At 41.5% G+C, this 26,819-nt stretch overlaps 1 protein-coding gene across 2 annotated transcripts in view; it reads right to left on the bottom strand.

Annotated features, from left to right (window-relative positions):
* Positions 1 to 11,729: 11,729 nt before the first annotated feature.
* LOC144589603 (rho GTPase-activating protein 7-like) overlaps positions 11,730 to 26,819 on the bottom strand; it is a 144,376-nt gene continuing 129,286 nt past the window's right edge. For both annotated transcript variants that reach the window (XM_078394646.1, XM_078394645.1), the window contains exon 5: positions 11,730 to 16,188. In XM_078394646.1, the coding sequence (XP_078250772.1) occupies positions 16,147 to 16,188 (42 nt within the window). In that variant the 3' untranslated portion in view covers positions 11,730 to 16,146. The remainder of the gene's footprint in view (positions 16,189 to 26,819) is intronic.

The following is a 26,819-nucleotide window of genomic DNA, read 5'->3' as shown; positions in this document are numbered from 1 at the left end:
AGAGAGAAAATAACCTCTGCACATCTGGACATATAGGAGGCTCAAGGACAATCCGTATCCTGTGAACCATTTTCTGAGGTGCCTCTCTGTTTACCAAAACAGGATCCATGCCTCCCACATATCATTTTTCAGACTAGGCTTGCCACAGAAGACAACATAAGAAGGTGCCTTACACATGAAGACCCACTTATTTATCTGCCTCAGTCTTGCCTACAGAAGTTGTCTCTGATCTGGTCATCCCAGACCTGGCATCAGCTCTCCAGGGTTTTGGACGGGGATTTCCCCAGCTCTACCCAAACACAGTAACGACTGAATTTTTCATGTGCAAAATATGAACTCCATCAATGAACAGTAGCTCAGGCAAAGAAACATGATTTATGTAGCCCTCATGACATGAAACTAGACAGTTTCATGCTTGTACGTGATGTGGAGGGGGACATGAAATCTCCCCAAAGAGTATAAAAGCATTGTAAGTAGACTCAGGAGTCCCCTAGGCAGTGTGGGGAGCAGGCAAATCCTTCTCTTCCAGAAGCATTTCACTAGAATAGCACTGAACCCTCCGTTTCATGGACATCGCCTTCTGGATGATAGCTGAAGTTAAGAAAAAGTTTCTGCATACATCTCAAACTTTGACTGCTTCTGGTCGATCATAGTCTGATTATTTTGACATTTCAATTGATTTTTGATTTTGCCTATATTTCATGTGTGCCCATGATTTTGAACTGTGTAATTATTATGTTGTGCGCCCAGACACGACAACTGCTTCAGCATACAGTTCTTTATTCCAAAGATGACATGACATACACAAGATACACATTCAATAAATACCCATAATTCTACCCCTCAATCAAACCCTCTAGGCATCACTTCATTACAAGGTCCACCTGTCTCCTACAGCTGTCAGGAACCTCCTTTAAAGTGCCCAATATACTACACCCCTTCCGCCTAAGAAAAGATTGGTTACAATCATATTCTTGCAAATAACGGAGAAGTGCTAGTACTCGCGGAGAACGTCTTAAACCGTTATACAGTATCCAGCCTGCCCATTGGGACCCAATGGATTGGGCTGTTCCAACATTGATGCCTCTGCAAGTTCCCCGGCATAACTACCTCTTGTCTTAACACTGTTAGTGGATCTATAACGGGCTGTGGCATGATCTCTACTGCCCGGGATGCCCCAGCTTCCAGTGTTTCTGTCTTTGAGTCGTCCTCAGCTGCTGACATCCTCCTTGACTATCTCTGCTGCAGCTGATCCAGATGATGTCACAATTCCTGGTCTTCAGGTGTTCTTCTAGCGTAATCATGTGAAAACAACGATAGGCGATGAAAAAATTTAAGTCTCTGAGATCCAGATTAGGATGAAATGAGTCGTCCTTTTTTGCAACTAAGAAATATTGGGGGGGAAAACCGGGGTCGTCTGGGTCTGGCAGGATGGTAGACATGGCCCTTTTCTTTAAGAGAAGCTTGATTTCTTTTCGAAGAGCAGCAGAACGTGGAGTGTGAAGAATTCTTGGTGGAGGGAGATCCAAGAACTCTAGTGCATAACCGTGGGCTACGATGGTGAGTGCCCATGTATCGGACGTGATGTTGGCCCAGTTGTTGAGAAAAGGGGCTAGACGGGTAGGTGGAGGAGGTGGCAGATAAGGAGGGATGGATAGTAGGGAGTCAAAGGCTCTGTTTAGACTTCCTCTCAGTCTTGCAGTAAGATTGACGAAGGTGTTGCTTCTGCTTGTGCAGTCGAGGTTGGTACGTGATAGCTTGTTTAGAATAGTAATTCTGGTGGCTAGTGTATTGCTTGTAGGGCTGATAAGAGTATGGATGCTTCCATGGGTAACAGTAAGTTTTGTAGTATGACTGGGTTGTTTAGGACCATGCTTGCTTCTTTGCCTTTGTACACTGTCCAGTATGTCGTCTGTCTTGGCATCAAACAGATCGACACCATCGAAAAGCAGATCCTTGATCCACATCTTACAGTCATCAATTATGTTGGCAGACCGAAACCAAGCATGATGTTGAATAGCTACTCCAGTGATGAGGGTCTTGGATGCCGCTTCTCTTATGGGACACACTGTGACGCATTCTTGCCGTGCCAATGCCAGGACTGTCTGTTCTTGATGGACAGAGGACTGTCTGTTCTTGATGGACAGACAGTCCTCTAGACTTTAGCTTAGCAGATGCAGCTTGGAGTGACGGAAAGGCCTTATTCCAGAGGTGCTTGTGATAAGCCCCCATAGCGGCGATGTAATTTGCTGCTCGAAGTGTAAATGATGCAAGGGCATAAGCTCTTCTGCTAAAAATATCCAGCTTCCGCCCCTCCTTGTTGCTAGGTGTTGAATTCGACCTGGTACAGGATCTAGCCTGGGTCACGTCCACAACCAATGAATTTGGAGGTGGATGTTTAGATAAGAATTCCGTCTCGGTGCCGTGGGTCTTGTAAAGATTGTCCACGCGACAAGACATTTGCAGTACCGAGAAAGGCTTGTCCCAAACCTGTTTCAATATACGGAACAGAGAAGGAATGAATGCCAGGTGTAGAGAAGGGATCTGGTCCTCGTCAATATCTTCATATACCATATCCGTTTCTATCTGAGGAGGTTTTTGAATTGCCAGGTCCAAAGCGGTAGCTATACATTGAATGAGGCTCGAATAGGATGAAAAGTCTGCAGCTGGAGAAGTAGGGTTACCATCTCCAATGTCTGAGTCTGGGGTATTAATATTAGGAGGCGACTCCTGAGGCAAATCAGACTCTGAGACTTTGGGTTCAGAGATGTCAGAATCAGAAGGAGATGAAAAATCAGAAAGGCTCAAATGGCATCTACGACGCTTAACCGGTTTCGTGGAAGGATAAGGCGGCGAAGGCGACTTCTTGTTTCATTTGGTACTGAGCCCGATACCAGGGAGATCAGCTGTACCCATCAGTACTGTATGGTGGGAAGTGCTGCCACAGCCCCGAATCTTGGCGAGCGTTGGTACCGAGCCATCAGCCTTGCTTCTTTTCTTAGGTATCAGAATGTTGCAGTGACGTCCCCACCTCTTGCGCTCCACGGTACCAGAATAATCCTCCGAAGAAGATGAGTCTGCCTATGATGAACTGGTATCATCCGAAGATACCGATGAGGAGGAGTCGAATCCGAAGAACATTCGCAGAACACAGAGACGCTTCATTTCCTTCTTCCACCGACGGTCCTGTTTGCGTCAGTAAGCCTTTGAAGATTTGAGGCTCTTTGAGTGTTTGGATCTGTGCTCACGGGATCAAGAGCCTTTGGAGACCTTCAGCCTCAATTTATTCGAAGGCTGGGAATCTCTATGAACCGGCACATCAATGTGTTTAGTCTTTGACTTCTTCTTTTTCACCAGTAAAAAGGATCCAGTAAACAAGGGGACCCTGAGACCAAGGATGGCAGCATATTGGGCTGAGAAATAGCGCTTGCCAGTAACGCTGATCCTACAGATTGTATGTCTGGTTCGGCATCTGCCAGAGACGTGGGTACTGCAAGTAGTGGCGAAGATGGTTCCCCACCGACTGTATGAACTCTCAATAGCAATCAAAAACAAAGAAATTCCAAAGGTCCTGCGCGAGAGCTCCGATGAAAGACCTGTCAACGCAGCGGAAAAAATTGAACTAAGGTAACCGCTAGGACTGGCGGACCACGTGGGCTGCAGGGGGACGGTCCTAGTGCTCTTTTCTATCTCCAGATTCTTCCGGGACCTCTGCGCATGTGCAGAATTAACCCATTAGTGTGCATTCACAGAGGCCACAACAAAGAACCATAAACATCACTGCAAACTCCTTACACACAGCTGTAACATCCCCATGCTTGATTTGTTGAATACCAGAAATATAAACGCCCAGAAATATAAATACCAGAAATATAAATTCAAATCATTCCAATCCCAGTAGGCTTGGTAATTGCCCTTTTGCCACTACCACCCATAATGACCCTCTGAAGTCCTTATAGGCTATTTGAAAGGTGCCCATTCCCAGCACAGGAACCTGCTTGCCCTGGAAAACCTTAAGAAGTACGTCACATGGCTCCAATTTGAGCCTCCACTCCTTAGAACAAATCTGCTGGAGTGTCTGGTCTGCAATGTTAGACAATGCAGAACCTGTGTCCACCTCCATTTCACATGGCACATCCTGAATTCTTACAGTCACTCTGATCTTTGATCGAATTGCTGCCCATCATGTCATCACAAAACTGTCTCCTTTAATCTCTGGCAGTTCAACAGAATGCAAGGAAAGGGTGTGGCACTCGCCTTGCTGATTGTAGCCCTTTCTGGATGCCCAAGCCACTTGACGATTCCCCTCTCAGCTGCTCTCGAGTAAGTGGCAGCATGATAAGTACAAGCAATATGCCCCACCTTTCCACACCTTCAGCATTGTACATTTTGGAACTGACATGCCTTCCTCAGGTGCCCCCCCCCACACACAATAGGCACACAATTTTTTTGGTGGTACGTTTATTCCTTGGCTCCTCTGATGGATCACTAGCATTACAGCTTCTCCCTCCTCCTCCCTAGAAGAGGACTCCTCCAACTGCCCTTGATGGATGCTTACTAGGAGCTGGGGGAAATCTTTTCCTGTTGAATTTCTCTTGTAAATTTATGTGCAGCTTCTAAAGCTAAAATCTCCTCATAAGCTGTTTTAAAATCCAGACTCCTCCTTGGAAACAATTGATGTTGCTCATGCCCCTCATGCCACAAACCAACCTGTCTGTCAATGCCTCCTCGAGTTTTGTGAAATTACAATGCCTTGCAGCTTGGTGAAGGGCCGTAACATAGTTAGCTGCTCACTCAACAGGCCCCTGTTCACACTTGTACAAAGCATGCCGACAAGCAATCTCTTATGGTTGAGGTGTGAAATGGTCTTGCAGCTTGTCTTTGATGACTGAAAATGTGATGTTTTTTAAAGGGATAGGAGTGCACAAAGCTCTCACTGTCTCAAAAACAGGCAGTCCACAAGTGGTGAGAAAGACAGCCCTAACAGTCTCTGGTTCAGTTATTTTGTTGGCAGCAAGGTAAAACTCAAACCTTGATATGTAAGTTTCCCAGTCTGCAACAGCTGGGTCAAAAGGCTCCAAATATCCCCGGTAGCCATTTCCACAGCTCATCCTTCACTTCTCCAATGGTTGGCCCACAGACAGATAATTCATTCAATCCAACATACCCTCTGCAGGCAAGCAAGATCCCATCCTCGTCACCAGTGTTATGTTGTGGGTCCAGACAACTGCTTCAGCATAAGGTTCTTTATTCCAAAGACGACATGACATACACAAGACACACATTCAATAAATTCCCATAACTCCCCCCCCCCATCAAACCCTCTAGGCATCACCTCATTACAAGGTCCAGCTGTCTCCTACAGCTGTCAGAAACCTCCTTTAAAGTGCCCAATACACTACACCAATGCTCTGATATGAATGAATAAATGAATAAATGAATAAATGAATAAATGAATAAATGAATGAATGAATGAATAAATGAATAAAGAAAGAAAGAAAGAAAGATGTGATGTGATGTGGAAATCTTCCTCCATGTTGTTCTGGCTTAATTATGACTTATACCAGTCTCCCACAATCTGGTATGTCTCAGAGAGGTTTTAGCATCAGCTCTGTCCCATGCAGCCAATGGTCAGCCATTCTGGGAGTTGTAACACAAAATATCTGAAGGACACCTTGCTAGGAATGACAGAGATGGACATTTCCTTGTTCCTATAGTTTGTTTCCTTAGTCCTGTAATTCATGAAAGGTGGCTGCCATATTACACTGGCTCAGAAAGCACAGCAGGTGGGATGAGACTCAGGAACTTGCCTTCCTGAATTCCCGGCCTCGGGTAGGAAGAAATGTTACATTCTTCTCTGTAGGATTATTGTTTTAGCACCAGATGACAATATGGGCAGGTGTTCCTTCCAAGTAAACATGGAGGATAAAAACATTCTGAGCACAGATGATGCCCTAAAGGACCATCTGGATTTGATGGAGAAATCTGTCCAAGAATATTCCCAAGCCAGCACTGGCCATGAGGCTCATTCACAGTAATGAGCCTTCATAGATGCAGAGCACAAGCCTACTTCTGTTCTGTGTACAGTAGTTGAGCTGAATCTTCAAAGACAATACAGCTTCGTATAGCAAAGATATCTCTCCTGGTAGCAATTATTGCCTGTTTTATTGTACAAATCCCGTTAGACTGCTGGGAGAACTCTTGGTGCATGAAAAGGTGGATAACAAGGCTGACTGTGCTTAACTAATAATTCTGTCTCCCATTCCTCATCATGATTTGTCACTGCAGACAGGAAGTCTACCATTCAAAACTGGATCAGCACAACAGTTAAAAATGCAAATTCCTTCCTTTTAAAACAAATGCTACAATTTAAATGAATTTGTTGTACAGAACTTCCAAAAATTTGGAAGAGAGTAGAAACACTTAATTCTTAGATTGCTTGAACTGCCCAGGATATTTCTTGAGCAATTATTAGCTTCTGCTGAAATCTTAGTATTTCCTTCATTTATGAAAAAGAAAAGAAAGGAATTCATGTTTCTAGTCCATGTGATGGAGAAAAACAGGAGGGAGACCCTGAAACAGAATGATGCTAGGAGAGAACTATTATCTTAGATGCCCTGTCAGACAGCTTCCGTTACAATATGACCTCTTTTCTTGTAGAGAGTACATATCCTGAAGCAAAGGAGTGTTATATATATAGACACACACACACACACACACACATATATATATACACGTATATATATATATATATATACACGTATATATATACACGTGTATATATATATATTTACAATATATATATATATATACAGTATATATATATATACAGTGCGTGTGTGTGTGTGTGTGTATATATATAACACTCCTTTGCTTCAGGATATGTACTCTCTACAAGAAAAGAGGTCATATTGTAACGGAAGCTGTCTGACAGGGCATCTAAGATAATACACACACATATATATATATACGTATATATATATATGTATATACTATGTATATACATGGAGAGTGTATATGTGTGTGTATAATGTATGTATATAGTGTAAATATGCACATAAATAATATATATTTACACTATGCATTTGTGTGTATACTCCTTTTCCCCCACATCAACTCCCTGTGTCCCATGAAAATTATTGTGTTTTCCTGCATTTTAATTAAAACCCAGTATAACAAAGCTACCTCTGGTACAGCAAGCCTCTAGAATATATGAAAGGTTCTGTCCACTTATCTGGACTTGCTTGTACAGCATGTACAGCATGTAAAATATTAACCAGAGCATGCATTTTTCTTACATATTATTTCTGCTTAGTCTTCATGTATCTGTCAATATACTGTATCTCTGTAATTAATTTCCTATTGAATTTCTGGAGGATTTTGGCCAATAATCATAGAAGAAAGACTTCTACTTCATTTTTGGATGCGTAGACAAATAACCATTAATTCTGAAATTGCACTGTTATTTTACATATCAGTTGACAGTGTTAAAGAGAGAAACAATGGATTGTTTGCCCTCAGTGCTGTTCTGGGTGTATTTTGCATCCGCCAAGCTGTATAGCCAAATGGAACGCCTGAGGTGTATGTATAACCCAATGAAAACCTTTCCATGGAATAGTGTAAATAAGCGCAATTGTTCATCATACATCAAAGGTGGCATTTTGTCAAGACTTTGCGAAGAAGGGATTTCTCATTTTTCTAACCAGCATTTCAAGGCATACACGCAAGTGTAATACATCCTCCCAGCAAAAAGTCTCTCTCCACCCCTTGTCACAAGCTTCTTCTAAATACTCTCTATTGATTTTATTTTACATATTTATATCCAACTCTTCCTTAACTCAGGAGCAAATACTACTTTCCAGGTAGCACATCATTTGAGATGAAATCACTTTAGTGTTTCCAGCAGACCTTCATGCCTGAGAAATCAGATTTGCAAACAAAGCCCATATTTATAGCTGGAAGACCAATCACAAAATAACAGCAGCAGCAGCAGCAGCAGCAGCAGCAGCAGCAGCAACAACAACAACAACAACAACAACAACAACAACAACAGGAGGGATGAAAAACTCCTGCTGTGATGATCAGCCACTACCAACATTTCTCGACTTGTCTCTTCTAATTACAGTATGTTATTTCTGTAAAGCACTGTTTGACCTGCAGTCTATAACCCCTTGATTTTTTTCCATATTACCTGGTATGAGTGACCCTGGCAGAACTGGGTGGGAGAAGGTGCTCTGCCAGATATTGAGATCCTAAACTGTTTAGGGCTTTATATGTAATCATAAGAACTTGGAAATCAATGCGGAAATGAATGGGCAGCCAATGCAAGGCAGTCAGCGTGGGGGAAATATGTTGGTACCTTTTCACCCCTGTAAGAAGTCTGGCTGCCACATTTTGTACCATCTGAAGTTTCCGCATCACTCTCAAAGGAAGCCCCACATAGAGCACACTACAGTAGTCTAATCTTGAGATTATGAGTGCATGGACCAAAGTGGTGAGCGCCCCCACATCAAGATAGGGACGCAGCTGGGCAATTCGCTGAATGTGCAGAACGGACCACTGACGACACTTGGGTCTCCATGGTGAGCGCCGGGTCCAGATGTACACCCAAACTGCAAACCTCACTCTTGGTGGTAAGATTCTCACACCCCAAAGGAAAGGGAGTTTCCCAGACCACTGATGTCTGGGACACCCACCCGAAGGACCTTCGTCTTGCCTGGATTCAGCCTCAGTCCATTCTCCTGCATCTATTGCTGAACAGCCCCCAGGTAGCGCTCAAGGGACGAAACAGCATCCACTGTTGTTAGAAAAAAAGGAGATGTACAGCTGAGTATCATCAGCGTACTGATGACAAGAAGCCCCGCATCCCCTGATCACCCCTCCCAATGGCCTCATACAGATGTTAAACAGCATTGGAGACATAATCGAGCCATGTGGAACCCCACAATTGAGGCTCCACGGGGCTGAGAAATTCTTTCCAATCTGCACTGGAGAGCCTCCCCAGGAGAATACTGTGGTTGACGGTATCAAAGGTGGCTGAGATATCGAGAAGGACCAGCAAAGACATTTTGCCCCTGTCGGCATCCCTCAGCAGATCATCAAACAGGGTAACCAATTCTGTTTCAATACCATGGCACAGCCTAAAGCCCAACTGGAATGGATCCAGGGCATTGGTTTCATCAGAAGAGCCTGCAGTAGATCGGCCACCACCCTCTCAACTAACTTGCTGAAGAAAGAAACATTGGCGACGGGCCTATAATTACCAATATTGTCCACCACCAAGCTTGGTGCCCTTCTGGAGAGAAACATTAATTATTGCCATAGCCCATTCAGAAGTTAAAGGCCTAGCTGCTTTGATTAGCCAGGCCGGGAAAGGAAGGAGGTGGTGGCATGACAGTGCAAGATTGTATTTAATTAGGCAGTGATCTGACCATGATAAGGGGACAAACACTAGATCAGTCACCATCAGAGCACACTCAATCAGCTCAGTGGAGAACAACAGGTCCAGTGTGTGGCCATCCACGTGGGTAGGGCCATTGACATGTTGGGACATGTCCAAGGAAGACATGGTCTCCAAGAACTCAAGAGCTGGACCGGAAACCTCCACCTCCACGTGTACGAAGTCACCCAAGACCAAAAGCCTTCGGGACCCCAACAGTGCCACAGAAACAAAGTCCGCCAGCTCCAGTAAGGAAATGGCTGGGTCGCGGAAGCGCGGTAACCCAGCAAGATTCCTATAACATCCCTGGCCCCAATCAACACGTGAAGGGCCTCTAGATCCGGCGGCAGCAGAGCAGAGTCCCTAGCAACCCGAAGGGTGTTTTTGTAAACAATGGCTACTCCCCCGCCCCTCCAGTCTACCCTGGTGTTGGACTGTATAACCGGGAGGGCAGGCAAGAGTCAGGGGAACGCCCCCTCCATGTTTCGGTTATGCATGCCAGATCTGCATCCTCCTCCAGAATCAGATCTTGTATAATCTGGGACTTATTTGCTACAGATCTGACATTCAACAACACCAGGTTTAGAGTGGAGGGCTGGCTGAGTTGACTACCTCAAGTCTAGCAGGAGGTCACAGTGCCAGAACAGTGAACAGATTTCAAACATCTGTTCACCGTTCGTCTGGAACGAATGGCTACTGCACCTATACCATACCTCCCTCTGCCAGAGATCACCCTGATGTTGGAGAGACCCCCTCTGGGAGGGCAAGCCTTCCACTTCATGCCAAACAAAAGGAGAAAAAAATAATAAACTAAAAAATAACTAATAAATAGTGACAAGGATTAACAAATAAAATCAAATAAACAATCAGAAAAACAAACCATAACGTAAACTAAAAATTAACACTTAGAAGAGGGGAGAACAAAACAGAATAGAATATCCCCACCCACCCAGACCACATATGCCCCGGTCATGTCCAGAGACAGTTCCAGGCCTCGCAGCTGAGCTGACATCTACAGTTGTTACCCTGGGTCCTGATCTCTTGCTGTTCCTACTGCCAGATAAATTGAAGTTCCCATTGGCCAAGGCCAGCCTGCTGCCAGGATTGGAACAATTGTGAAATAGCACTCACACTTCAGTTGTTATATTTAACTGGAACACAGAACTAAAGTGCTCTGAATGTAGCAAGTGAAACCACCAGCTGGCCCTTCTGTTTGAGAGTGAGATTACTGGTACCATGAAGAAGGAGCAAATTTCTAGTACTGTAATTTAATTTGTGTTACTGTACCTTTCTTGCTGGGAAGAAAGGAAGATGTTCATGTGGCTTTTTGCCTCAGATGCCAAAATACCTTGGCCAGCCATTGGTCAGCCATTGGTACTATTCGCCATGGATGGGGTTAGGAAGGAGGTGCCATCAGCAGCTCCAGTTCAAGGAGCAAAATGTTGAAGGTCAGTCATGATAATCACTGCCTCCAAGCAGGAGCTGGAAGAAGGAGGTGCCTGTGTGTACTTCATTTACCGAAGAAAAATCCTTTTACTCCTTATGCCAACTTTTTTTTGAAAGGGAGGCAGATCTGTCTATACCAGGCAAGAGGACCTCGGGTTCATAGGTTTCATGGACAGAACATTCTAAGCATTTCTGAAAGCAACCTCCATGAAAGAGATAGTATATCCCTGACTGGGGCTCCTTTTATATACTGTAGGTGACTACACTAGCAATTGAACCCCACTTCTAAAACTAGTAATGGATCAACTTCAAATATTGTAGCTGAGGGCAGCCAGCTTACTTAGCATAGGAAGTATGGGGAGGCCATATTAATTAATTACATTTCCACCCTTTCCATCTAATGTCAAGCAACTACTCTGGGTGCACATGTTACACACATCTCCTTCTTCTTTTTGTAACAGAGGACGGCAGCAGAAGGGCTCAGAAGGAACAATAACCCAACACTACTCTTAGCATTTGCCATCTCAAGTAGTCCTAATATTTGGGTCAGTCAGATCCGATGGGTACTGTATTAACCTAGAAAGGCATTCATGAGCTTCAAAAGGCTAAAGCAAGAGTTCACTGAAAGCCAGAAGTCTCTCCTCTTCTGGTAAGTGGGAAAAATTCATCACCGCCCCTTACATGCAACATTAATGATCAGGACCTCTGACTGTCTTCATTTTTCCTGTAGCACATGAATGTCCACAAGGCAACTAATGCAATTATGTGGCCATTGGAATTCATTAGTATTTGGTTCAGCTCAAGAAATAGGACTGGGAAAGATAATGCGATGTGACAATCTGGTGGAAACTATTCACTTCAGGAAAGAAATGGTGGTCGAGTTTCTGGGTTGCTCACCACAGAACCTGAAACCTAACATATCAGAGTTGATACTGTATAAAAGTTCTGAAGTGGTTCACAGTTAAAGCCAATGTACAGTTCTCATAAAAAAAAGGAATATACAGTCATGTGAAAAAGTACACCCTCTTTGAATTCTATGGTTTTATGTGACAGGACATAATAAAAATCATCTGGTCCTTAGCTGATTTGAATAGCAGGTAAATACAACCTCAGATGAACAGCAACTCATGACATATTACACGGTGTCATGATTTATTTAATAAAAATAAAGTCAAAATTGAGAAGGTGGGGTGAAAAACTAAGTACACCTTATGATTCAGTAGCTTGCAGCACCACGTTTAGCAGTAATAACTTGAAGTAATCATTTTCTGTACGACTGTTTCAGCCCCTCATATCATTGTGGAGGAATGTTGGCTCACTCTTCTTTACAACGTTGCTTCAGTTCATTGAGGTTTGCGGACATTTGTGGCTCTCTTAAGGTCCCACCAGAGCATTTCAATCAGGTTGAGGTCTGGACTTTGACTGGGCCATTGAAACACCTTGATTTTTTCATTTTCAGTCATTTTGTTGTAGATTTGATGGTGCATAGGATTATTGTTCTGTTTCATCACTCAATGGGCCCAGATTCTGTGGCTGCAAAACAAGTCCAAATCATCACCCCTCCACCACTGTGCTTGACAGCCAGTATGAGGTATTTGTGCTGATAAGTTATGCTTGGTTTTCACCAAACGTGGTGCTCTGCATTATGGCCATACATCTCCATTTTGGCCTCATCTGTCCAAGGGACATTGTTCCAGAAGTCTTGTGGTTTGTCCAGATGCAATTTTGCAAACCTAAGCTGTGTTGCCATGTTCTTTTTTGGGCGATGAGGCTTTATTCTGGAAACCCTTCCAAACCAACCATACTTGTTCAATCTTTTTCTAATTGTACTATCATGAACTTTAACATTTAACATGCTAACTAAGACCTGTAGAGCCTGAGATGGAACTCTTGGGATTTTTTTGCAGTTTCTCTGAGCATTGCACCGTCTGACCTTGGGGTGAATTGGAAGTCCACTTCTGGGAAGATTGGCAACTGTCTTGAATGTTTTCCACTTGTGAATAATCTTCCTCACTGCAGAATGATGATGGACTTTAAATTGTTTGGAGGTGGCCTTTCAACCCTTGCCAGATTGATGGGAAGCAACAATTGCTTCTCTACCATCATTGCTGATGTGTTTCTTCCTTGGCGTTGTGTTAACACACAGCTGAATGCTCAAGACCAGGAAACTACTAACACACCAGCTTTTATAGAGGTGATCACACTTGCTGATGATCAGTTACTCAAGGGCATTTGGTTAGCAGCACCTGACGACTACTTAACCTCTTAATTCTTATGGAAGCAATAAGGGTGTACTTAGTTTTTTACATATGGCTTTATTTTTGTAAAATAAATCATGACACAGTGTCATATGTCATGTGTTGTTGTTCATTTGAGGTTGTATTTACCTAACTTTCAGATCTGCTAAGGGTCGGATGATTTTTGTGATATCTTGAGATGTAAAACTATATAATTCAAAGAGGGTGTACTTTCTTTTTCACATGACTGTATAACTTGAGTCTTATACGGATATAGAAGGGTTAAAATGCTCTTTTAAAAAATGAAAGAAAAAGACAACCCTAAGCGTTGTTGTATTGCATATGTGTTTATATTCAGTATGGGCTTTTGCAGATTTTATTCTTATGCAAAGTTTGGAAAAGTTACTTTTTTGGAACCAAATCCCCAGAACCTAGCCAGCATGACTAGTGGCCATGATGGCTGGGTATTCTGGGAATTGAGGGTCAACAGGTAACTTCTTCAAGCTCCTATGAATGAAGGGCTAAGACAAGGAAGAGGAGAAAGACTTTATTGCCCGTGCCATACTGTACCATCCCACTACATGTTGATGGCATATTCTGCTAACAAGATCTCTCATTCATCTTCGCTTTCCCAATTCTTCTTCATCCATATTCTCGCCTGGGATAAATACTAATAGGAAACAACTAGGCAAGGACCGGCCCTACCATTAGACAAAATAATACAGTTGTCTCAGATCTTTGATGTGGGAGCAAGCAAGGCACAAGAGGAGAGAGTGGTCTACTTTGCAGCTTACTCTGCAATTCTGACACAGGCCTGATGCTTTCCAATGCAACAAACATCCCTAGTGCTGAAGAAAGGTTGAGTTTCCATTCTAGTCAGCTTTTGTGCATGGAGTGGGAGTGAGTACCTTCTTGTTCTTCCCCTAAGGCGGCAAAATATTGGGCTACCCTTGCAGAGAGAAATTTTCTTCTGTGAATATTTGTATACACGTGCTTAAATCCCTTTTACAGGAAAGGCAGTTTTTTTAAAAAAAATTATTTACACAAACCACCTGCATTATTCTCACTTCTGTGCCTGTTTCACACAGAAGAGCTGACATCTCTTGTTTAAAGAGCAAACTAGCCTTCCAGTCTTATCTAACAAAGCTGTACGGAACAAGAGTACTTGAGATGCTGCCAGCCTTAAATCCCAAACTAGATTGGAAGAAATAAAAGGGAGAGATAATCCAGTTCAAACACTTTGAAAAAGCGATTAGAAGCTTTAGTGCTTTCTTCCTAGAATGCCAGTTAGATCAGATTTTAAACATTTCCTCCAGCTCACCAGGCAGTTAAAAAAAAGGATCTTGTTTACTGACAGAAGAACATGTTGCTAGTGACTTTTGAAAGGCTTTCATGCTGAGAGCTCATGTATTGAAGCCTGACCTATCTTGTCATCACTCTGTCACTTTATAGGCTTCAGTTCCTGTCTCCATGTGGTGGCACAGTGAAGCTGCTTGACACTTATGATTAAAGACTGGAAGAAGCTGCCTGCAGTTAAGGTTCTTTTCCATTGTCTGTATTTTTCTACTTCCAGATCAGAGGTGCTACAGAAAATGACCAGTTTATGATGAAAGAAGAGTAGCAGAAGGACTGGGAGGGAACAGGGGCTGGGTTTGCTCCCCTTTATCTATTAAACCAGTGAACCGTCTTGTGGAAATCACTACTATCCAACTGCAGTACATTGCTGGAGATCTATGTCCAAAGGGGAGTGGGGAGGAATCTACTCTCAATGCTCTGCCCAGGACGCTGTGCATTTTGGATGGATGGATGATTCATTCGATTTCTTACACTGAAAAATCATAACATTTCAAAAGGTTTGACAAGGCATTTTAGGAAATTAGCCATCTATATGAAGACTATATTCTTTTATAAAGTGAAAAACGCATGAGAGTATCTGTCAGAAGGAATCAAAGAGATATGAACTAAACATATGTTAAATACATGCTAACTGCTCAAATGTATTCAAACATTGGTACTCAAATAAAGATGCATATTGCCCCTGTAACAATTTGAAAAGGAGTTGCGGAAAGTATAGGCAATAACAATCACATTATCAACAGTGGCTGTTCACAAAACATTTGCTGGTGACAACACAAACGCCCTAGAATTGATGTCATAAGGCTCTTCGTTGTTTTTGCTGTAGCTATCTAATGACTCTCGCTCTGAAAAATGACTAAAGGAGGTCTCATTGATTTCAATTGTCTAAAACCAATCATAGTCCCAACCAGAGAAGACCGATTGAATAAACTGCTATATTATGTCAGTGTCCATAAATCCTATTGATTAAATTGGTTTTGTCCAGTTGTAACTAGCAACTGGATTTGGCCACAGAGTCTACAGTGAGTCAGGCTAGATGTGGTTCCAAATCAATGGGTTTTTTTTTCTCCCTTTGCATATGAAAATTGGCTTGCTTTCTGATTTTTTTTTCTGTAGCCTCAATGATTTTACAAAAGCCACAGTTAGAATGTACTTAAACATTACACTGAAAATATCCACATCAGAGAAAGAGCTTCCAGACCTCCCAAATTGTAATTTCCAGCTATACAGAGAATGCACTACAGCACATCAATCCAACAGAAAGCATTTAACATCCTAAAATTGTCTGCCAAATTGATCTGAAACTTTTTTCTCCACACAAAACATAAAGCATCAACCAACAACCAGTCTTGAAGACTTCTTATTTCTTTGTTACTGACCATTAAAAAAACAATACATGTGATATTATTCCCCACCTCCTGACTTAGAACAGAAGTCATATCAAAATTCTTCATTCTGAGCATATCGAGATTCTTCATTCTTTACTATCCTTATGGGCCACTTTTCCTCCTTGTGACAAAACTTACACACAGGTAACAAAACTGTATGGTTATAACTTATACTTTGCCTAAAACTGCACTTCAAGCCTGCTTTTTTCCATAAGAAGCCATAAGAGGATGCTATACAAGAATAAATTCAAGATAAAAACAAAAACAAGTGTCCCAGCATTTACTCACCAGCCTTCTCCCTTTCAGTAATAACTGGTACAGCCTGAAAAAGAAACCAAACAGATAATATTTTCAGAAATAAAATTCTAAAATCAAAATGTGTATTGTTTGTTTAAAATATTTTTACCCCACTTTTTCTCCATAAAAGGCTCTAAGGGGCTTATATCATAAAAAAAGATAGCTAAAAACAAAAATGTTTTCAAAAAGTAAAAAAGAATGAAAGAAACAATGTATTAAAAATGTTAAATAAAAACAGTATTAAAACAGATTAAAAGCAACAAAATATTAAGCATTCCAATTTTTATATCCCTCTTAGATAACCAGTCGCTAAGGAAAAGCTTGCCTGAAGATATAGGTCTTCACCTGCTTGAGGAAGAACAACAAAGATGGGGCCAGTCTCGTCTCCTATGAGAAGGAGTTCCACAGTGAGGGATTACTGAATGATTACATGGCCACCTCTCTTCCTTTCTCAAGATCTTCTCAGATCTTCAGTTGGAAAGTGAATGTCACTTAAGTTTGGGTAGGTGGGAACAGCATTTTAGGGGCACATTTTACCAATGACTAATGGAAATTCAGAAGTCTGTAGAAAGCCCCTGTGCATCTGAAAAGGGTGTGTACTTGTGCTTTCTCTGTAAAACACATTTCTCTGCTCTCATGTGTACTTCTCCCTATGTTTTACTTGATCCATACTAATAATAGATGGGATTTCCATATTAACCTGTTTTACCCAGATTTGAGCCATGCCACACCCTGCCCATTTAACCCACCAGCTGGTCTGGATTCTGAACTAACTAACTAACTAACTAACTAACTAACTAACTAACTAACTAACTAACTTTCATTCATTCATTCATTCATTCATTCATTCATTCATTCATTCATTCATTCATTCTTTCTTTCTTTCTTTCTTTCTTTCTTTCTTTCTTTCTCAATGTAATTCCCTGGTGTAAGAACTGATGGCAAAAAACAAACAAACCAGCAGCCATTGCCTGAGCATATCACCAGAATCTCCTGTGTGTGATAAAGCATTATTGGCTGACATTCCATTTCATCATTGGCCACAGTAGTTTTTCAAAAGCAACACATTTCTGATTCCCCCACCTCCACCCCAAAGATCCCAAGACTCCCATGAAGTCCCTTTCATCAAGGGAAGGGCATTGGGGGATGTGGGATGCAGGAGTCTTTAATTTCTGCACATTGTTTCCACCAGGATGAATACTCGAACTCACTGAACTGTCTGAACATTCTAAAACTTACACTATACTGTTTCTCTCATATCACTGGTTACTATATACATCACACCAAACATGAAACATATCATTAGAAAAACAATGCAGCAATTAATGAGCTTAGTTTGCACAATGTGGAGTTTGCATATTATACAAATGATGCTGTCTTATTTTCTATAAGGTGCCAATTAGGCCACCCAATGGGGACCACTGGGTTATGGCAATCTTACTAATAATAAATCACATTCACATGCTCTGGCATCATAAAGGTTTCAAAGAAAACTGAAGCCTCTACAATAAACCCAATAGCTAGAAACAGATGTTAGAGACAGCTTATCATTGAATCATAGAATGATTCCATTGTGATAGAAGAGGAAAATATAAGGGGCTTGAGTGTCACATCACAAGCTTCTCACACCTGTGGGATAATGTAAATTAGTTTATTTTATTTGGTGCTTTTCAGGATTCAAGCATGGGATTCCTCTTAAGTCTGATTTCACAAACATGGAAATATTGCTTCAATCACCTCTTTGCAATGTTAACATTCATTCAGCTCTAATTATGGGCTCTAACTAATGTCTATTTCTGGCCTCTGTAATCACACTGAAGCTAAAACGGTGATGTGGTATGAACTAAAATGAGCATAAAACCAAATAAAGGAATGGAAAGTTGACGTCAGTCAATGATAAAACTCCATAAGCGTCATTAAAACAAATTTTATTAGATTTATTTATGACCAGTGACACAGTTACACATTTTTAGGTTTTGGATATAATGACTCCACAGGAGCACTGGGGAACGTAAGGCTCTCCTGATGCTGTTGACCAGAAGCTCCCATCAGTCCTAACATACATGGCCAGTAGTGAGTGGTGGTAGGAGTTGTGGTCCAATAGCATCTAGACGTCTTTATATCTCTGAGACCTATCTTATCAGATCACTCTTTAAATTGTAAGATTTATTGCTTTGTAAGTATCAGTGCATTATAGTGGATAGAGTACAAGACTTTGAGTGAAGAGATCCTGGAATAAATCTCCAGTTGGCCATGGAAACTCGCTGGAGGGCGGCACTGGTAAAACTGCACCTTAAATATCGCACATACTTTGGAAACCCGGCAACTGTCATTAGAAGCTGGAATTGACTTGGCAACACATCACACATTTTCCTAAGCAGGGTCAGACCTGGCTTAATATTTGGGTGGGAAACCACAAAAGTAGCCTTCCTGGTAATTTGGAGGACTGCTGCCAGTCAAAGGGAAAATGGAGCAATGGTCTGACTCAGTGTAAAATTGCTTTCTATGTTCCTAAGGCTGGAAAACACAGAACTGAAAAGAAAGAAACCTCACTCCCTTGGAGGCATTTAAATGCAAACAAATAAAACTGGCAGCAGGGTAAATAAATAAAATACATTTTAAAAATAGACATGTAATGTCAGGAATTCACAAACACAGCCATCTTCCCCCCAGGGCAAACCCATATCACCGGGAGGTGCAGGTTGCCCTCCCTCATTTGCAAATCAGAGGTAAATGTATTTTTTTATGTAAAATGTTTATATACTGCCTAATAGGCAAAAGCAGTTTAAAAATATTTTCAAGAAGGATCCATTTTATTTTAAATCTGAACAAATCAAAACAATATTATCATGCGAAGAATGTGAGAAGCCAGCAACAGAAAAGGAATTTGAGAATAAAGACAAAAATACAAATATTATTGAAGCTTGCCAGAAGAGGAAGATCTTAGTCTTAGTCTCATATTGTTGTAAGCCGTCCAGAGACCTTTGGGTAGAGTAGGCGGCATATCAATCAATCAATCAATCAATCAATCAATCAATCAATCAATCAATCAATCAATCAATCAATCAATCAATCAATCAAACAAACAAACAAACAAACAAACAAACAAACAAACAAACAAACAAATAAATAAATAAATAAATAATAAATAAATATCTAAATGGTACTAGTGAGGATGCCAGGGAGATCTCCCTTGGGATTTCAGAGATGGAAAATCACTATCAACAAGGCTCTTTCCCTGGTAGCTGCTCAATGCCCAAACATAGGATGAAGGAATCTCAAAAAATGGGGATAAAGAAAGTAGCAGTAGTGATGGTAGAGTTCAAAAGATAGAATATAGGATGTCGGATCCCAAACCATCTCATGAGATTTTCCAGAAAGACTGTAGACCAAGGCTCTTAAGGGAATATCTGAACTATAAGAATGAGTTTAGCAGAATACCTAATTTGCACTATCCACTGTGTTTCATTTTTATTTTCTTCTATTTCCAGTTCATTAGTGAGCACAGACATACCGAACAGTGTTCTTTTCTCTCCTGGTTTTTAAGCTTGTTTCCAGTTCCTCTCTTTCTTTCTTCTTCTTCTGCAGGCCACCAACTACTGCAGGCTACTGACTTGGCTCCTTAATCGATCCCTTATTATTTTGCAGTAGAGATGGGCACAAACCGAACAACGAACTACGAAGTTTGTCAAAAATCACTGCTTCATTGGTTCATGTTGGTCTGGGTTGGTTCGAATTTGTCAAAGGCAGGGGCAGTGGAAAGGGACAGAGGGTAGGCCGTGAGGCTGCAAATGGGTGATTTGGCACCACACGGCCCTGATCCAGTGCTGCACAGCATCAGACCGCCCATTTGCAGCTGGAACGACAATGGAGGTGGTGGCAGCAGAACCAGATAGGGGGCAGGTGGGTGGCAGAGGGGGTGGGAGTTTTAAACTATAGAAATGATATGGGAGAAAGAATTACAGACCTTCCTCCAGCACTTTATTTCCTGTTTGATTTTGAGGGGAATAGGGTGCTGTGAGATGCAGTATTTCATACTGTGTAGTTGAGCCTTAAATCTTCAGCATTTATCCAACTTTGACAGGCTTGGAATAGGAAAAAAGGGGCCAGCCCCCCATTACGGATACCAAGCTGTTACCTCAGGTGCCTGATCCAGGGTTGTGGTAGCACTAAGGTATTGGAGAACAGAGCTTTGTGCAATGTGGCTTAATCTGCTGCATGAGGTAGAGGATATTCTCCCATTGCCAGAGTAAAAACAAAGGTTCAATTGTCAATCCAAGTGTATTTTGTACCTGGAAAGGGGAGGAACAATATCCTGGATGAGCTGTGACAGAAAATACAATGTTAAAGTTATATAATTAAGAAATGAAGAGGAAAATCTTAAAGGTGTCAAGTATGCAAAGATTTGGTGTAATAATTTTTTTTTAAAAAAAATCTCTAGTCTTTTCAAAAGAATGAACCTAAAAGAAAAGGAGAGAGGGGGGGGGGAACAGAGGATTATTTACTTTGTTTAAAAAGACAGTTGGAGTGAGAAAGTATTATTCCATCAGTTCTCCAGACAAGCCCCATATGACATAGTGGGGGTGGGAGATGCCAATAACATACTTTGTTAACTATCAGCCCAGTAGGATAACATGCCTTACTGTTACTTATGAAAAATGCTTGCTCCTAAGAAATAGCTTTGAATTCACTGTGGACCTTCCTCAATGGTTTCCATATGTTTTAAATTAATTGCATTCCCAGGAAGTGATTTAACTTTTTCTGGCAAAAGAGCAATTAAATGGGATTTTCCTTCTCAGCCAGATGGGTCCAGTGTAGCTTCATGTTATTCCAAACTCCTCAGACCTGATGAAACAAAAGAACTGTACTAATAACTTCCACATGATCAAATGTACACTTAAAAAGAAGAAGAAGCTCTTCCAGGTCTTTCTATACGGCACTAAGATATGAATAAGAAATTTTAAAAAATGCCTAATGATGTTATAATTATTTAAGATAACTGTTATGTCTTATGTATTTATACACACTGCAGTTGGCTATCATAGCAAATTGATCTCAGAGTTGGAAAAAGTTGCCTTCTGGCCTACAGGTCACAAAACTCCTCCACCAGTAGAACAAGTGTCCCTGTCGGCTGTATGAGTTTCTGAATCAATTAATGTTCAGTTTTGTTTTAAATCCACTATGTTCTTTTACATTCTATATGATAAAGCACACAAATAAAGCTAGCAACCCTAAAAGACTGTTACCTTTCAGTATTTGCCCATCCGTTTGTTCTTACCAATTAAAATTTGCTGCCTCAATTAATCTGCTAAAACTTTATCCTATCATAAATTAAAGCCTTTAACTTTATTAACAAGCAATTCTTATCTGGAACCACACTTTTGAAAAGATGCAAGTAGGGTGGCCATCTTTTGTTTGCCTTAGACAAGTTTTTGTCTTTATGATGAGGACCAGTGTAGTGGGTCGAGCACTGGACTAGGGCTCAAGATACCAGGATTTCCTACCAAAATTCACTGGTGTGTGTGTGTGTGTGAGTGGTACACCAGTCTTTGACCATCTTATATGTCTTCAAAAACGCATGAGGATCATCAGAAGTGACTTATAAGGTGCATAACAGCAGAATCTTTATGACACAGCATCACCATGCTGGATAAGGCTGAACCCTGTTGATGTTCGCCTCCCACATAGCATTTTAGAAGCTTGGTCTCCCCCATGCTGCAATGCAGAAAGCAGATGTATTCGCAAAGGCTTTCACGGCTGGGATCTAATGGTTGTTGTGGGTTTTTTGGGCACAGAGAGCACAGAGTGCTGTCCTCTGAAGATGCCGGCCACAGAGACTGGCGAAACGTTAGGAAGAACAACCTTCAGAACATGGCCAAAGAGCCCGAAAAACCCACAAGAACCAGCAGAAAGCAGACTTTCTCATAGAGCTGAGTCTGTCATTCCTATCTATCTTTTGTACTGGTTGTTTTTCTGTTCCCCAGCTAAACAAGTCCCAGGAATAACAGATAATATACATTGCCTAAAATGATAGAAGTTAATATAAAACAAGGATAAAACACACAAGAAAACAAGAGTCTAATGCATAAAACCCAATAATTTTAACCACAGAAGTCTTACTTTTACGACTTTTGATTAGCCTCACTGGGTGGTCACCAAAGAAGTCATAATAGATAAAAGCCATCTTATCTGCTGTTGCAACATCTCTGATGGTCTTTAAGAAGGTGTCTCCAGAGTATCCTAAGAGTGCAACTCGACAGGGGAATTTGGAGTGATTCTGGTCACATTTAAAAGGCTCTTATCTTCAGTTTGATCTATTTTATCTCACATTTGAGCAATCCTTCCATTCACATGGATTTTCTTCTCCTTTGAGAAGGATCCAGACAGCACTTCAGGTTAGTCCAATTCCCCCCCCCCGCTTGATTATTGATGCAACCTGCCCTGGCCCTTTCTCTGCCTGTTGTTGCAGATGTCATTTGGCCGGCCACAACAACTTCCTTGCCCCTTCCTCTGCCTTTTGTTGCTGCTGTGGCCATTACAACTACCCCCTTTTTTGTTTAAATTTAGTAAGTGGCATAGTGCTACAGCAATACAACTATTTTTTAAAAATTGTGAGAAGAGGAAAATAGAGGAGAGGGCTTCTCTGCCATCCTTTCTACTGTCACAACCCACTACATACATCACGGAATTGTCACCAAAGAGAATGCTGCCCACTGCTCTCTTTGGGAGTGAAAGCAACCACACAGACTGCAGAATGGGATAATCAGAAGTAGAGATGGGCACGAAATCCACAAACCAGGCCAGTTTCTGGTTCATTATGGGATGGTTTGGGGAACTGCTCTTACACAATGCAAAACAAAATGCCACTTTCACTATTGAAATTTTGTTTCCTTTACCTCAGCCCAGAAAGCCACCCTCCAATGGCCCCCCATGGCTATCTTACTTGCTCCAGGCCTCCACTGCTGCTGCCTGGGTGAGTAGGACAGTAGGCTTTCTGGGGCCTACTTCCTGCTCCAATATTTTCCATGAGGCTTAGGGTATAGTGGGAAGTATAGTTTTGCTGTCCATTTGGCTATATACAGGGAAACCTCAAAGAACTACACTTTCCACAATACTCTAAATTTCTTAGACAGCCTAGGAGTGCTCCCAATCCCACCAACTAAACTGCAGCCCTAGAGCTGAGGCCATAGCGCTGTGGCAGAAAGGAATGGAACAGTTTGTAAAGGGGGTGGGATGGATTGGTCTTACTTAAAATATATGTGGTTGTTGGAAAATAAGGCAAACCAAACTGAACCCAAAGTGAACCAAATAGCTAGCTATAAGCTTCTCTGATCATCCTCTAAGTCATCAGTGGAAGGGGCAGAAGCATTTCTTGAGAGAGCCTGAGACCATGCATAACTTAACATTATTACTGGAAAGATTTACAGAGGCATTTTTAATGGAATGCCTCTACACAGTTCCTATGACTGAGAATTCTGGTAAACCAGACACCCTTACAGGCTCAGCTGCAGAATTTCCCCCACCCCCCAAAAAAGCAAAATAGATTTTCCCATTAAGAGAAAGTCCCGGAAGAGAGACAAGTTGACAACAGTGCTATGTGGAACTCCCATAAAATTGCTAGAAAAAGACCACAATGATCATGGGATAAGCATTTAATGCGGAAGTAGCACTGGGGCCAACAGGAAAGAGTGAATCTATCCTCTCAGTGTCCTTCAACACGTTCTGTTGCTGAAATCCAGTAAGCCACAAATCAATTGGACTTATGGAGTTGACTCACCCAATCTCCACTGAATCAATGGGCCTATTTTAGTGCAACTTATTAATCAAAGCAACAGGATTTCAGTCAGTGATGTTTTGGCACTGAAGGGAGAGATGTGGAAATGGAACTCTGATCTCTGAGAGGGCCAACAAGTGTTGGTGGGAGTTAGTAAGCTAGGCAGGAGAGGGTCAGGATGAGCAAGGTGTGCAGTCCAATCATAATCATCATCTTAGAGGTGCAGAGCTGGAAGCAACCCTATGAACCATCGAATCCAGCCCCAGTCAAAGAAGCACAGTGGAAAATCAACTCCCAAACTCTGGCTCCGAAGACAAGTACTTAAACCACTGAGCTATCCAGCAGTTCTATGGACTCTCAGGACCAGTCTGAATGTGACAACACTGCAGAGAGTGACTAATTCCTTATAGAAGGATAAAAGAGCCTGTTGACACTTCTTCCCTGCTAGCAAGATTATGGCAGGACACCAGACATGTCAAATTCCTTAAGATCGCAATGCTCCCTCTCCTATCTCTCCTTTAGGGGTTCAGCCTAAAGGTTGGAAATGACTTGGTTTTAAAAATAGAAGCACACTTTTATTTTTAAAAGTGGGAACACCAGTAACAATCAATTGTTGTTGGAAGTCACACTGGTGAAAAGATCTGAGTCACTATTAAACTAAACAAGCTTACAAGCCCTACTGAAGACCTTTGTGCTAAACCGGAGATGGGCCATTTCAGCAGGACTGAGGATCATTTTTCAGATTTGCATTCCCAAGGGAGGTGGACTAAAGTGGAGAGATGTGGTCAAATACACTGATTTGCATATTTAAGTTATTCTTACTGCTACTACTGAAGGAAGATTAAGGATGCTATAGTGGGTTTTTGCTAACTGGAAAAAAAAGTAGTTTAACTTATCATTTAATATCTCCTTCCTAAAAAAGCTCCCTTACACCCTCAACAAAATTAACCCCATGAAGCAATTAACAACATTCTGAAGCATAAGGATCCCAATGTAATGGACCTTAAAACATGAGAAAATGGAAGAGGGTTTTTTTTGAAGGGGAAGACATTATATTAAATTAAATTTTGTAGAGTTGGAGCCTCCAGGGATGATGAAGGTGACAAAAATGCCCCTGGAGGGCTTCATGCAGCCCATGGGCCTCATGTTGCCCACCCTTCTGCAAGAAACACATGATGGTCAGACTGCAGACGTGGGTTGGGGCACATGTAAACATACTGTTCTCCACCACAATGAGAAACCTCCCCCATGTTTTTCAAAAGTAGCTTACACTGAGAGCACTGCTGTAGTCTAGTTGAGAACGCACTATACCATGTATTCCAGAGATCTGCATTCCCTATTTGACAGCCCATTTAGTGCACCTAAGTTGACCACTTGTCACGTGAGTTTTGAAAAAGTAAATCTCAGGCTCTTAGTAGCCACCAGCCAGTATAGCTACAGCTCCTAGAATCCTCCAGATACCTTCTCCTGAGAATCCTTCAGCCAACAGCCTCTCCCGAACTTCCAAAATTACTGTTTTGGGCTACAGCTGCCAGAATCCCCTAGTCAATCTGGCCACTGCCAAGGCTGGTTGGTAACTTCAGAGAAGTAACTGAATGTCTTTACTTGAGAATTAGGCACCAAAACAGAATTTATATGTGAATACATCATTGTGTAGGAGGTGCATTAAAACTGATATCTAAGGATGCACTGTGCATGTATTATCTGTGAGTCATCCTCACACCTCTTCCTCCACTGCCACTGTAATAAAACTAAATATAAAACAGATGTAGTTGAATGACATTGTGGATTATGCATATATTCTAATAACATGAAACAGCCAGTTCAGGTCTCAAGGCAGATATTCACTGAAGAAGCTATGGAAATAGCCCAAATCACCAGAGTCAGGTAAGTAATTCTTTTACAAGAAAAAAATATTTTTAGAAATGTATATATTAGCACTTGCCAAAATAAGGGAAAAAAAAAGATCTTAATGTCCAACTCTTAAGATATGAGGATTTTTAAATTTTCTATTTAATAAGTCATATTTTCAAATGTTACTGATGAAAAGCATTAGGTCGTCAGAGGATGATCCGTTTGTAAACAAAACATACCAGATCTTAGTCATTCTGCTCCTTCTGTGAAGGCATACAAAGGGCTGAACTGGGAGTCAAACAAAGGGTGCAGCTACACTAGCAGCAAGAAGCAAGCTAGTGAAGTCCATTTTGGAACAGTTGGGCTTGATTAGACTCTTGCTTCTTATTCCCAGTGGTTCACATGGAAATCACTCCTGCCAGTATTGTCAAGTGAGTCACTTCAGGATATTGGCAAATTAATCACTTCCTTTGCTTGGCAAAGATGCTGGGGAAGTGATTTTTCTCAAAACTGCATATGGACTATTGCTGTTTCGCTGCATCAGTTTTTTTTTAATATATATTTTATTTGCCTTCTCTTGAACAGCTGGTTGAGTGCCTGGAACCAAAGCCATTGCTGTGGATTTGACTGTTGATGGTATTTTGACAAGGCAGAGTATTATTATTATTGTAGAGTAAGTGAATAATTTGCCAATATCCTGAAGTGGCTCACTTATTAAGCTACTTTACGATACTGGCTCTGATACTCCTTTAGCAACTCCTTTTGCCACTTTTTACAGAATAAGGCTTCAAAGAGACAGAAAACTGCTTAAAAGAACTGAATATCAACCGGGGTCTGAAATCATTACCAAGTGTGAAATGCCACATTGACTCAGAATTTGCAATTTGTGTCTACTATATTAACCAGCCATTGTCACTTCGTCCTCTGTATCCCTACTGTGTCTTGGGGCCATTTATAAATGATTGCCATATAGTTTTACTCTTATGTATGAGGAAGTGGACCTATTCCATGAAAACTCATATTAAAAT

Source organism: Pogona vitticeps, chromosome 5, assembly GCF_051106095.1.
Source record: "Pogona vitticeps strain Pit_001003342236 chromosome 5, PviZW2.1, whole genome shotgun sequence".
Taxonomy (NCBI): Eukaryota; Metazoa; Chordata; class Lepidosauria; order Squamata; family Agamidae; genus Pogona; species Pogona vitticeps.
The sequence above is the reverse complement of the archived record's forward strand: the minus strand, read 5'-3'. Positions and strand labels throughout refer to the sequence as shown.